At 40.0% G+C, this 11,490-nt stretch overlaps 1 protein-coding gene across 1 annotated transcript in view; it reads left to right on the top strand.

Moving 5' to 3' along the window:
• Positions 1-7,182: 7,182 nt before the first annotated feature.
• The window catches only part of bean1 (brain expressed, associated with NEDD4, 1), a 49,524-nt gene continuing 45,216 nt past the window's right edge, over positions 7,183-11,490 (top strand). The window contains exon 1 of the mRNA XM_044214420.1: positions 7,183-7,817. Coding sequence (XP_044070355.1) covers positions 7,763-7,817 — 55 coding nt within the window. The 5' untranslated portion in view covers positions 7,183-7,762. The remainder of the gene's footprint in view (positions 7,818-11,490) is intronic.

Below are 11,490 nucleotides of genomic sequence, written 5' to 3'. Positions count from 1 at the left end.
CTGCTGGAACTACCCCCCCCACCCCACCCCACACACACACACACACAGACAAACTTTTAAAGACCGACATAGAAGATTTTGTGAGGTTGATCTGGCTGCCAAATCTCACTTTAAAGTAGAACCAGGCGTCCATACACCTTCATGATTTGTTCAATGCAATGTTATGTGCAACCGCATATATACACGTATATGTGTCGGGAAGCTCAAAATCCAAATACTCAAACGTCAAAATAGCTCATTTGTCTTAGTGCCTTCCAAAATGATCCATTTGTCAATCCCAAAAAAAAAAGGCATCACCCTACATCCACCTATGCTTCTGAGAAAGGACAGTCAGTAGTCATTTTTTTTCTGTTACGCTGCGTAATAATCTGGACCCAAAAGCAGAACTCAGACAAGGGTTTTTAAAACTGTTCAAATTGATTTATTCACAAAACTAAAAAAGTGAAGAGTCTGTAAGAGCAAGCTCAGGGTTTCATAGAGAAGCAGGGCAAGCAGACAGACAGACAGACAGGCTGGGAATGGCAGTGGACGAGGCAGGCAGGCAGACCAAGAACACAGGTGAGCGTGAACCTGAGACACAGGGAAAACACAGGTTACTCTGGATTCCACAGACACCAGAGAATAACAACTAGTAACTTGGCCGTACCACATAAGCAAATGGAATGATCTGGCAAAAGATGGAAAGGAGAGCTGGGTTTTTACACAGCAGGAGGTGATGAGTGGATGATTCTCAGGTGTGCAGGTGGAGTGGCGGCAAGAGCTTGACGAATAGATGAGCAACAGGTGTGCAGGTGATTCAGTGGCAGGAGAGAGGGGGCCAGACATGGATACACACACACACACACACACAGAGAGAGAGAGAGAGAGAGAGAGAGATGACAAACAGGAAACACTCGGAAGGGGAGAAAACAACTGGAGACACTGGGAATGAGGGAGAGGCGGAGTCGGACTATGACATTTTCAATATTTTTAATAAAAAAAATAATATTGTCAATTTTCAAGCGAGTCTCTCAAATCCAGGCCACATTTCAACATCAGCCCTCTGATCCTCTGGTCCATTGTTTGGATCACTGCCAACTCAGACGTCCTTTGAGTTCATGGCTACCACTTCTTGGTTTATTATTGTATGAATACATGAAGAAGAGGCCCTACTAACCGAGGCTAAGGTTAGTGTTTCCTACTTGTTGCTTGACACTAGGTATAGAAAAATACTTTATGTCAGTAACAGCTGTTTGGTGTTTGGTGTAATTGGCTACACCGAAACATTAAATAATCAGTGATCAAAGACAGAACTTGAACAGGAAGGTGGCCTCTGGATGTTGCATTCACCATATCTCTGAAAAGTTGTCTTGCCTGATAAGTTACAATCAGAAAATTCTTGATGTTAAAACCGTGGCTCAAATAAATGCAAATACAAAAGTTATAAATAGCAATTAAATGTACTGAATTACACAAAGAAAAATAACATGAGCTGTCAGCGTCCCATTCACTTCTTTTGAAGCCCAAATGACGAACAAATTCAAGCATGCGTTTCCTGTTTCAGTGCGATCTCCAGCCGGCTCTGGCAGACTCGCAGGTCAGAGCTGACCTTTTTTCAACTTGGACCAAGTGGATTTGCTCGGTTGGCCAATAGAAATACGGATTCACTGTATTTGGAAATGGAGAAATTATTTTATTTATTCTAGTGTGTTTTATCACATTTTTAGTACAATATCACACTACCAGACTATAACCTTCAGTATCTGTCTCATACCCTGTTTACAGTTTGTCATCGCTCTATTTATTAACCATCACATCCATTTTCGGGGCTTTGTGCAGGGCAATGTCATTGAATTGAAGTATAACATTGCCAAACCTTAAGGCATGTCTGGATGAGTGAGTGTAGGTGTGTGAGTGTTGTTTTAAGGAATAAACCTAAAGTTACTTAAGGAGTTGGGAGAAAGTAGAGGATATGGCCGCCCAAGAAGAGAGTGAAACTGGGAAACAGGCCTTAAATACCCAAAGCCACTCCCGTCTCTCAGGTGCAGCAAGTTACACTGATGACCCACCCAGGCTGCAGCAAAGGGGAAGAACAAGCAGGGTGATAACATCCATGACATCCAAAACTACATAATATTTTTCTTACCACAAATTACCATTTCAAGCAGATTTCTGACTCCTCGTCATATCTCCATGGACAGTACGACCACAACACAACTTTTAATGATTTCATGTGGTCCAGCATGCAACCCCAAACATCCAACCCTTGATATTTTTTCATATTTCCTCTATGATAACACTCTCTAATACCACCTAATCAGGAACAGAGATGCTTTTAAAAAGCTTTCACTGAGTTTTGCGAGCTGCGCAGGCACCAAATTCACTTAGTTATTCAGGCGAGGAAGATGGCTGGAAGATGTGACGGATGTCTGCAGGAAGAAGTGAGACTGAAAGGAAAGAAAGATGGTGATCGAGAGAGGAGAGAGGCATACTTCCATCTCATTTTCCCTCCTCCTTCAACCTCAGCTCAACTTTGGTCTACTTGTGGTGAGGATGGGACAAGACCAGCTGGCAGCAACATGCTAAACATTGCGTTATGGTCAAACTACAAAACCAAACTATTAAACTGAGGCATCCTTTATCCTTGAATACGATTACATGGAGACTGCGAATGGATAATCCTTTGAAGCCTGATCAAAGAAAGTCTGAATTTTGAAGTGGGCTGCAATATGTGTTTACATGAAAAAAGAGTCGATATGGGTAGCTGTTTACATGACCACAGCATGTAATCCAGTTAGAGAATACTCTGCGTCTTGTCGTGAGCAGTTATGTTTGTTTCTGTCAGCATGAAAAACAGCAGAGATGAATGTGAGAGAGTAGCACAGCTAACTGTGCACATTGCAACAACAGAAAGTATTACACGCACATACCACGTGATTTTGTGTAAAGGCGTTTGATATGTGCAGGTTTTTAGGGGGTATTTTTCCAACCTGGTATTCTCTTTTGTTGCCTCATTACCTAATTTGAACATGATCATATCCTTTTACTTCAGAAATGTGCCTACAGTAGGTTCATATAATCTACAAACCCTTAAGATACCTTCAATTTTGTTATACATCATCAATATATTCTTAAATATTGTCATGGGCATAAACATCTCACATCTGTCAAAACATGTCTTCATTCATACTCAGTGTATTGTTAGTGTATGACTCCAGCCCACCAGCTCCACCTCCCCCACCTCATCAGGGGCCTAGGCCCTTCAACAACTGCCCACCTCCGAGGCTCCCACCTCCCCAACCGCAACAACGACTCTCTCCATCCTGGAGAGGGATGTCAACAGACTGTTCAGGAGGCAGATCCCCCGCAAAGCAGCTGGGTCAGACTCTGTCTCTCCCTGAAGCACTGTACCGATCAGCTGTCTCCGGTGTTCACAGATATCTTTAATGCGTCACTGGAGACATACCATGGGCCAGTAATGTGATGCACATTCCCCTATAATTACACCTGATGCACAGTATTTGGGATCTTTGGAAATGTTGGAATCCTAACAAGGAGTCAGAATACATTTTAATGGGTTTAAACAAGAAATCAGGTTTCTAAAATGGATTGTAAGGTTTAAAGATTAGATTCAGTTGAATCAAACAGTCTCTGTCCAATTCAACATGAAGAATGTCTTCCATTGTCAGAGACAAACTGATGTTGTTTCTAAAACCTTCCAACTTGTCTCCTTGCCCACATCTTTCGATACAATCTCATAAATAAAACCTCTGTCTCTATTGTTATTGCAGGAGGAGAAAAACTGTTTTCTTTTGGGTTGTCTGTGCAAATATTTCACTGTGGTGTAACACAAACATCTACAGACAAAACACTGTGGCACAAAGGTTCTGGCCTCATGCTGAGTATCAGGATTTGCCTTTGGGTCTCTTGTTTCATTTCCTCTGTTGGTCTGTAAAGCAGATGTGTCTTTGTAGAGGCAGAAATAAAGCTGTGGCATGTAGCTAAGATGGTAGAACATGGCACTGCCAGATTTAGGGGTTCAGTTCCCTACGTGTAAGTCACGGTAAAGCAGGATTACTCAAACATACCAGTACCCCTCCCATATGGATGCCCACTGGAAACAGGCCTGGTCCTCATTCCTGGTTTGAAAAGCACTGCAGTCAACCATCACAAAAGCAGAGCTGCATCAAACATCCCACTGACACACTGACAAACAAACCAGAGTTCAAAACAACCGCTACAAAAGCAGGAGCTGTTGCAGATGTAGATACCGCCGAGGTCCGGCATCTCACTGAGTGTTTGTTGAAACCTGTTTGGGAAAACAAAGACATGCTCTGGTAACTAATCAGTTGGGAGATGTTGGGGTTTTGTGCTACAACACTGAAGACTGAATCATCAGCTGCTGTAATGTCAAGTAAAACATACACAAAGGGTGATTTCAACAAGGACTGCCACTGTAGCTGTTTGACTAACGTCCTGTCTGTGAACAATAAATACTTCACAACAATGTGAAGAGGAGAATATCCCCTTTCCCCATCCTCTCATCCTCTTTGTTTGCCCAGTTTTGCTTTGTGCAGCAAACCAAAAGGGTGGAAAGTTTTAACCATATCCAGTGTAAAGCATCTTGGACAGTTTAGAACAGCTGGCCTGGAGCCATATGATTTTGATTTTGTCAAAATAACGCAAAAAATCATGTATTTACAGACTAGTATGCTATACCTGAATACAAATCACCATTTCTTTGACCTGCTGAGATTCCACAGTGGTATGTTTACGTCTTAGCACCTTTGAAATTTAACAATAACATGTGGATATATGGTTAAATTATTTAAAATTATATGATTAAGCAAATGGGAATATTATAATGTATATCACAAATGAAAAACATGTCACTGCAACAGAGTTTTCTGGCCAAACTGGTCAATTTGCCAAGACTCTCCACCTAAGAGTCTGTGTGTGATAGGTCTTTTTTGTGAGTTTTGCTTTGTGGCTTAAAATGTTAATCACCATCTTATGTGCATTAGAAATTAGATAATACATCATTTATTAATCAACAAAGGGAGAAAACAGCACAATCTAAAAAAGCCAAACTGACAAGTGGCTAAAAACTGGTAATGCTCTGTTGCCACACTGTGGTTTAAAGCATGAAATACACCCTGTATCATTTCCTTCATGTAGAGTTTTTGTGGAGTTTTTTTTAAATCAGTAAAATAGAAGTAAATAATAATGTATTCAATCTGCCGTGCCAAGGCAGCCGTCCTACAGTAAATGTTCCTTGATTTCCAGTCAAACATGTCAGAGCAGGAAACGCCTTTCCTATGCTTTTTCAAATGTTATTTTTTAATAATCAGGTGACTGTGGCTTAGTGGTAGAGCAAATGGGTAGAGCGGGTCGTCCACCAATCGGAAGGTCGGCGGTTCGATCCCGGCTTCCCCCAGCCCACATGTCGAAGTGTCCTTGGGCAAGACACTGAACCCCAAATTGCTCCCTTTGCTGTGCCTTCGGTGAATGTGTGTGTGAATGATTAGTTACTTTGATGACCATTGACCTTGGCGTGAATGGGGTGAATGTGATTGTAGTTGCAGCGCTTTGAGTAGTCAGAAAGACTAGAAAGGCGTTATATAAGTACATTTAATCAATCTGTATTGATACAATGGATATTGTTCTTCAATGGGGTATCTTGACACAGGTTGCCATACAGTAGTGACAGAGGAAGCACTCAATTCCTATGTTCACATTTCATTCCAAGTAGAAGGAAACAAATATTATTGGAAGTAAAATTAACTCAAGTATCAAAAGTTAAAGTACAAATTTTGACGAATAGTGCCATTTTAAAATTCTTTAGATAAAGTCTAGACGTTAGTGTGTGCTTATGCTGAACCATGGCTTAGTTCATTAAGCAATATATTAGGATGTCTCATGTTTAACTTAAATGATTGGAACAATAACTGCATTTTCGTCTGATTTGTAGTGCAGAAAAACTACTGCATAAAGTCTTCCAAAATGGAGATAATTAAAGTACCAGTATACCTAAAAAATAATACTAATAATAATAAAATACATGAATTGAGTAAATGTAGTTTTTACAGGAATGTGTAACCCCAACAACAAGTAGGCAGTAAAAAAAAAGGAAATTTGATGCAGTTTGTCAGTAGATGCACAGACAAGATTGAAGGATTTGTATGTATAACTTGTTTTTAAAGGCTCTGTACACCTAAACAGGTGTTCAATTCTGGCTGCTTAGACATTTGCTCAGGTTGAGGGTGGTTGGAGCTACGCTGAGATTACAGAGATGGATTAACATTACATCCAAATATTACATCCAAACATTACATCTTTCTAAGATTGTTGAACATACGATTTCAAGAACATGGGCATTAATGTGCTGCTATAACAGCTTCCACTCGTCTGGTTTCAGGCTGTTCACCAGATTTTGGAACCTGGCTCAAGGGATTGGCTCCCATTCAGCAATAAGAGCATTAGAGAGGTCAGCCACTCATGTTGGGCGATGAGGCCTGGCTCACAGTTGGTGTTCCAGTTCATCCCAAAAGTGTTGGATGACGTTGAGGTCAGAGCTCTGTGCATGCCAGTCAAGTTCTTCCACACCAAACTGGGAAAACCTTGTCTTTGTTATCTTGCGTTGTGCACGGAGGCATTGTCATGTTGAAACAAGAAATGGCCTTCCCCAAACTGTTGACACAAAGGAGAAAGCACACTAACACTGACAATATCCCTCAGTTGGACTTAAAGGGGCCCAAACCATGAAAAACAGAAGTACAGATGTGTCTAAAGTACACAAACGTGTGTGGACAGTGGTGGACTTTAAGGGTGCACTTTAATTCTTTGAAGGCCTTTGTTATCATAACTAACATTAGATCTAGTATTTTAACCTCTTGTGGCATATTTTATATGCTGTCACTATAATATTCTATGCAACATCCCAAACTATACTTTTTAAAAATTATTTTATCACTATATTATTAAAACTTCCCTACAGGTAACTGTGTTTGTGGGACTAAACTACAACCTAACCAAATATACGGATATCTGTGGGATTTTGTTGTGATTTTAAGAGTTTAAGGTTTAAATGTAATTTGTAGAGTTCAGTAAAATTCTGATAGGGACTTGTAGCTCTGGGGTGATGCACATTAAATTGTTGCACTAATTTCTGAGAGCATCACGGTTTGTTTTTGGTGAGGGATTTCCTGGCTGGCTGTCTCGCCATCGGCATGCCTGCCCTGGATGATGCGTTTGTCTTCCCTACCATGACACACTTACTGGGCTGCAGCAGAGCCGAGCCACGGGACGAGCCACGGGACAGAGACACGGTGAGGAAGCCGTGAAGACAGAGTCCGACGAAGATGATGAGGAGGATGCGGGAGAGAAAAGCAGATGAGAGCTAATGATGATGATGCTATCGTCAGATGAATGTTGCTAAAGAAAGAAGGAAAATAATAAAGCTCTGCGGGTTTGAAGGATGGTGACAGTGATGATGATGATGGTGACGAGGATGTTTCGGTTGTGAGGACGGGACCGCTCGGAGGAGGATGCTCGGACGATCGGAGAGGTTCTTTGCTCAGAGTGTTGATCATCGTGCGGGTAAATCTCGGGTATCACCGAGAGTTTAACGAAGCGCTATTCTGAGGAGGTGGGCCAAGTCCCGAGAGAGAGAGAGAGAGAGAGAGAGAGAGAGAGAGAGAGAGAGAGGACCTGCGGAATGGTTGATCAGACTGGGATGTTGTTGCTGCTGTTGTCGGTGATGTGAAGCGACATTAAGGAGCTGATGAAAGGACTCCTGCTTGCGTTTGGACACAAACTGTATTTCTACATTTTTGCAGGTAAGCAGCTAATCTCTCTCGCTTGCTTTCTATCTCTCTTCCTGTCTCTCTCTCCCCATCCCTATCTAAACTATCTCTCTCTCTCTGGTTATCATTAAACTACAAACATATATATATCAGAATCAGAAATACTTTACTGATCCCCGAGGGGAAACTCTTTCGTTACAGCTGCTCACTGTGAATGCACACAGGAATAGAAGCAAATCAAAATATACTACACTATAATACAGCTAAGATAAATTAAGTACAAAGTGGATATAAGTATAAAAGTAAATACATATATATATATATATATATATATATGTAAGGGCACCACTAGAATAGGGAGTTATAGAGAGGTATGGTTGTTGTTCCTGTAGATTTAGATTGAGTTTATGTTGACATTATCTTCATAGTATTTTTACCTCCTACAGTATCACAATGATATTATGTAATATTCCAATAGGTGCAGGAACAGGAGATTAATAAAACACTGTAAAGTGTAGGTCAAGCTAATTCAGTGGTGGCATGTAACTATGCATTGACTCAACTTAAGTAAAATTTTGAGTATTTCCATTTTATGCCACTTCCACTCCACCACATTTCAGAGGCAAATATTATATTTCTTACTCCACTAAATGTATCTGACAGCTATAATTACTGGTTACTTTTTAGATTTAAAACATATGATCAGCTTATAATATAAGGTATAATGCATTCTTACAGATTCAACTACCAAACTGTAGTTACCTCCACCTTGACCTGCTATTAAGTCATCAGTGATAATAATCCAATAATTGATATAGGCCTATAATAACACTTAGGAGAAAATCTGCTTCCTAATGAGGTCTTTTACTTTTTACTGATATATTAAGTACATTTTGTCTTAACTATCAACTATACTTTTGTACTTTTACTTAAGAATGCAGGACTTTTATTTGGAATTGAGTACTTATAAATTTATGCATTACTACTTTTTACTTAAGTAAAGGATCTAAAAAGTTCTTCCACCACTGGAGCAGTTTGAATAAATGAGTGTAGAAACATAACGGATGCAGATGCTTACAGGGCATGAGAGGTCAATGAATACTTTTATGAGTATGGAATGTCTTTTGCAGTCATCAGATCTCAATCCAATTGATCACAATTTTTGATGGACAATGTGACACGGGAAGGAAACAAAAGCACAAACTCACTATAAATACAAAAACACGCTATCCAACAAGAACTATGTGTAACTGAATTATTATACATTGTTTATGCATAAGAGATTTAAAAAAAACATCATCTAAGGATTTCACGGTGGTACTGTAAGAGGAAATTAAAGGTAACATAGAGCAAATTTACTATCAAGTACCACAAACACACTGTAGGTCCCTATAGGACTATTGTAGGCATGTTATAGTGATTTTTGGAAAAGCTCATCTCTCTCTCGCTCAGCTTTCCTCCCAGGCTTTCCTCCCACACACTTTAACTCTCTTGTTTCAGCAGTGAAGTACAGAAGCCTTACAATCCTACAGTAACAGTATCAGTAACAGCGTAGAGAGGAATACTGGCCAAATGTTTTTCATAGGTTACTTTATCACTCAGATCAGTATGTATGTGTTCACTAATGTGTCAGAGTTATATAAAGTTATTTAGGCTTATTAAAGAGAGGAAATCCAAACATGTGCAGGTGATGTAATGAAACCATATGGGTTGCATGAACTGGATAACAGAAACTAGATGGCAAAAATAAAATGCATAACAACCAAGAAAAGACAAAAATATAAAATTCCCTTGATACAGCAAAAGTGTGGTCATCTGTGTCGTTGTGTTAAAAACCATATTTCCAGTTTTAATACGTGTAACGTTTTCAGTGACAGTGGTTGACAGTTTGATCCAAAGAGCCTCACAGTGTCAGGACTGCATGCAGTCTTAATGCTGGGTTCCCCAGAGGATATCAAAGCCCTTCCACGAGTTATCTAAGTGGCTTTCTCTCTCCACTCAGCTATGAAGGTCAATGCTACAAAAAGCCCTTTGACTTCCATCTGACACTCACAGATTTATGCAACGTGTTTTTTACTCCTTAAATTGTAACAAATTCAATGAGACTGGATATATGACTCTGGGATGTAGTTTTGGTATAGTGCAGTTTTTATCTATGTAAATAGTGTAGTGTAAGGAGTGCCTGTAGCAGGCTTTGGGTTAGTGCAAATTCTACAAACACAGCAAGAAGGTATATTAATTAATATCATTCTATTTGTATCCAAATAATTTAGGGACGATGAATCAACGTCATGTTCTTTAAGAAATTACAGGGATAAAATTACACATGGTGTCATAAAAGCAAATAAAAGGGATGTTTGTTACCCAAAATGTTTGGTGTAAGCATCCGTTTTATTTTTTAGAGCCACTTCTCAGTTCAACTTTGACCACCTGTACTGAATTTAGTTGTGCACAGGAGCATTAATGAAACTGACAATGGAGAAAAGACATATAGTATTAAATGGGTCAACATTTTTTTCACTTCCAAATATATTGGTTTCCTTGGCAACTTTTTAAAACTTGGACTGATCATTCATTTGATTGCCTTGTCCACTCTGTTGTAAAGCCACGCCCCCACATCTCACTGAGCTGAGCTGGTGAGTAAAATCTTGTTAACACTGATAGTAATGATAACCGAAATTATAAAAAAAATCCAGATTGTAAAATAAATTAGATTGTTTTTTAAAATAACAGTAAAATATGTGGTATAAAACACATTTAAGTAACCAGAAGTACAGTAAAGTAAATGCATATTGTGTGAAAACCTTGTAACAAGGGATGAACACTATTCCACAAGGACTGGACCTCTGACCTTCTCACTGTGGGGTTGACTCTGTGACCCGGGTGTTATGGGAATTGAACCCACAGGCTTTCAGCAATGGCACAGACACTCTAACCGCAAGTCCTAGCAACCCGGCTACAAACAGTATACAGCGTGAGATTGGTGCCATTGCCAGGACTGACAGGTTGAATGGATGACAGGGCTGTGTGGGCCAAATAGACTGTCAGAGAGAGCTGGGTGGAGATGGATGAGAGGAGGGAGAGAGGGACAAAGAGAGAGAGAGCATCAGAGAGAGGGAATACCAGAAAGAAATGATGGAGTGCTGTTGTGGCTACAGGTAATACCTGGCTCCTTTAGTTTCTCTGTCTCTGATTGGTCCTGTCCCTCACTCTCTCCTTTTCTGTCCCCAGCAATGCCTGCTTTTGTCTAATCTGTAGAGTAAGCTCTGCACAGTATCTAGAGCTGTTCTATCAGCACTCGTGTAACGCCTCAGAAATGTGTGATGGTTTTGTGGCAACATGACAAGTTATACAGTATTTGCTTTTTTAAAACAGTATTCTTTCCCATTTCATCACATTTGTTCAGCAAGTCCTCACAACAAAAGTATTTCAAAATGACCAAATGTTCTAAAAACAGTGTTTCGTGATCTGCCAACATCTACAGTATATGGTTAAGGGAAAGGTCACCTGCATGGATTAAAGAAACCAACATTGACTGTTAGGTACAAAAAAGGGTGTAAACTGCAGTCGCCTATGGTCCCAACCTCCTCCCTGATTGTACAGTATAGCAATGTCACATTACTTCTGACTTTGCTACTTACAGAGAACAGTAATTACTTTCATCTCACTCTCATCTGAGAGTGTTTTGCTTTGCCTAAACAGTTGT

Source organism: Siniperca chuatsi, linkage group LG11 (assembly GCF_020085105.1).
Source record: "Siniperca chuatsi isolate FFG_IHB_CAS linkage group LG11, ASM2008510v1, whole genome shotgun sequence".
NCBI lineage: Eukaryota > Metazoa > Chordata > Actinopteri > Centrarchiformes > Sinipercidae > Siniperca > Siniperca chuatsi.
Note: the sequence above shows the minus strand (reverse complement) of the source record. Positions and strands in the feature narration are given on the sequence as shown.